The sequence below is a fragment of the Phytophthora parasitica genome (genome assembly GCF_000247585.1).
Source record: "Phytophthora parasitica INRA-310 unplaced genomic scaffold supercont2.96, whole genome shotgun sequence".
Taxonomy (NCBI): domain Eukaryota; phylum Oomycota; class Peronosporomycetes; order Peronosporales; family Peronosporaceae; genus Phytophthora; species Phytophthora nicotianae.
The window spans coordinates 9,059-11,519 of record NW_008649082.1 but is presented as its reverse complement, the minus strand read 5'-3'; the positions used below and the strand labels follow the sequence as shown (position 1 = coordinate 11,519).

Genomic DNA, 2,461 nt, shown 5'->3' with positions numbered 1-2,461 from the left:
AAGAATTTTTATAGACGAGAAATCGCCCAAACAAACTTGGTGTAAACATACCAGATTGAGATCATCATCATCGTCATAAATTCTGGTAGTGTTCTCATCCTCTTAGCGAGCTCGCCCCTGATCCACTTTTTTACACCGTTGAAGTTACTCCTGTACTTCCCCATTGCTTCCGTGGTGACCCACGCATTACGTATCGCTTCAACATTGATGGGGTTCGAGCTATGTGGTTGAGCTGTCGTCCGTTGCGAGTTTTTATCATTAATGCTGCTTGGAGCTTTTAATTTGGTGCCCCACGGAGTCCAGGTTAAGCCAATTGAACAGTACCGCTATAGTAGGCAGCTCGAGCTAATGTTTTCTAAGAATATCTGGACGCAAGCAGTCGGATAGTGAAACCAAGTCAATTTGGAGCTGGCAAAAAATTCCGGTAAAAAGACAGCTGCTGACACCGACGATTTGACCGGTAGCTCAATATCTTACTTACGAAACTTGTAGAATCAACATGTTCGCTTGCCACAGCCTGACAGATCCAGGCCTTTGCATGGTCATGATCGCGTGCTTAGTGCTTCTTATGAAGGTGCTTCGAGCATCGGCGGGGTGTGGAGGTCGATCAGATCATTATCGAGAAGTACTAAGACGACTTTTCGGCCAGAGAGATACCGCCAATTGAAAAGAAGCTCAAAACGCATCACATTCGCAAGCATGCCAAATTCGATACAGGGATGCAGGATTCGATGGCCCGCGTTTGTTGGGCACTGTGCAACATAGGTCATGTTTTATAATGGCAACTTCGCAACCAAGTCGTCCACGAAGGCAAAAAATGGAGAAAGGTAGAGCAATTGGAATACGTGTAGGCGAGATGTCTCCAGCAACTGGGGGCGGTGGTGCGTAGGGTGTCACTGCATCCCCAAAACAGGATCCGCGGGCTATTACTGCTAATTGTTACAGACGGCCTTGCCAGCATGTGCACTGACTCAGCAAGTTCAGAGGTTCCAGATCCGGCGCAGTGGCGGAAGCAGAATAAACCCAAACTAGGTTAAAGGCTTAAACTTTATCAGGAAGCTTTTCGTTAAAGCAAACAGATAACCGTTATTAACAACGGTTAAATATACTACACTTTAATATTATAAACGTGAGACCATGTCTTAGCCATTTCGTGGTCAATGGGGGCGTTTTGCGCTCTTTTTGGAGGTGTACCCTCGAGTACCACTTGTGTCATCTTTGAAATGGAAGCAAATTCTCCCGTTCATTCTTTTGTGTGTGTGGACGAGGCGGAATCCGCCTTCCTACTTGAACTACAAGGATTTGTAGAAGATATGCTATAGTACCGTGGTTATGAAAGGGGGCAAAATGCCCCTTTGGCGGCCTAATGACTTGACCTTCTAAAGCAATATAGTCAAAAGTGCCCGTCCACGGAAGGTTTAATACATTTTGCGCATCGTTAAACCATTAAATTCCGTACTGGGGAAACCAATCCTTCAACTCAGTAAGGAGTTTACACTACAGTGCATTTTTCAGACAAACAGCGCTCTTAGAGCGTTGCATCTGTAAAAATTCACTATAGTTAGCATTCTGAAATTAACAAGTTGTAAAACGAACCAAAAGCGAGAACCCTAAACCTTTTACTAAATCGGTTTAACAAGGCATATATCTCGTTAAAAAATGGGTGGTGTACACACTAAAATCGTAAAGTTCGCTCGGTACATGCGACAAGTTGAATGAAGCTTTCTTGATGCAGGTGGCACTGCATCATCCAAAACCACCTCTTGGAGAGCATTGCATATTCGTCCACCTTTGCAGAGAATGTCAGTATTAGATACAAACACTGAAATCGTACTCTCCACGCACCTTGGCAAGCACGGAATCGAACACTGGCAGATGGAGACTGAGCATCTCGAGGGGATGGTCTGCGATGCCTTTAGGTGTCGGCTCACGAAACCCTGGCACGTCTTCAGCTTCGCGTAGCCTACTGTGGCGTCCTATTCCAACACCATTATTAGTTAGAATGGTCAATTATAGCATATAAGAGTCCTACCGCACCTTACACAAGTCTTTTCAGCGCGCTGGTTGTGCTGAAATGCGACCCACTTCAAGCGGTTAGTCTCCCACAACTCTTGCGGACGTCCCTGCGAGTTTTGAGCAGCTTGATGCCCTAGTATATCTTGGCAAGCTTGGACATATTCGTGCGAGACATCTTCTTCTCTCACTTCCTGCATCGTGTCCTCAGCACGCTTCCGTACGGCGCCTTGGCCTTCATCTGTCATATTGCAAAAGGTGTGTCCATTTTTGAGCTTATTTTAGGATTTGATTCGTCGCCAAAAAAATTGATGGATGCTGTTTCTGATTGGTTAAATATTTTTGCATGGGGTTGTTTTGGGTTGTGCTTGTTAAATAAGTGGTTTTGATTTTGCTGGGGGTTATCCTCCGCGACTGCAATTCATCGGATTTTGTAGGTACAAAAACC

General features: G+C 45.1%; 1 protein-coding gene across 1 annotated transcript; it reads right to left on the bottom strand.

Moving 5' to 3' along the window:
- Positions 1-1,809: 1,809 nt before the first annotated feature.
- On the bottom strand, positions 1,810-2,261 carry PPTG_24451 (hypothetical protein; the record flags this gene model as incomplete). The annotated part of the gene is made up of 2 exons (XM_008917229.1): positions 1,810-1,963; positions 2,038-2,261. 2 exons carry the CDS (start codon positions 2,259-2,261, stop codon positions 1,810-1,812), a joined length of 378 nt encoding a protein of 125 aa, XP_008915477.1.
- Between the last annotated feature and the right edge of the window lie 200 nt (positions 2,262-2,461).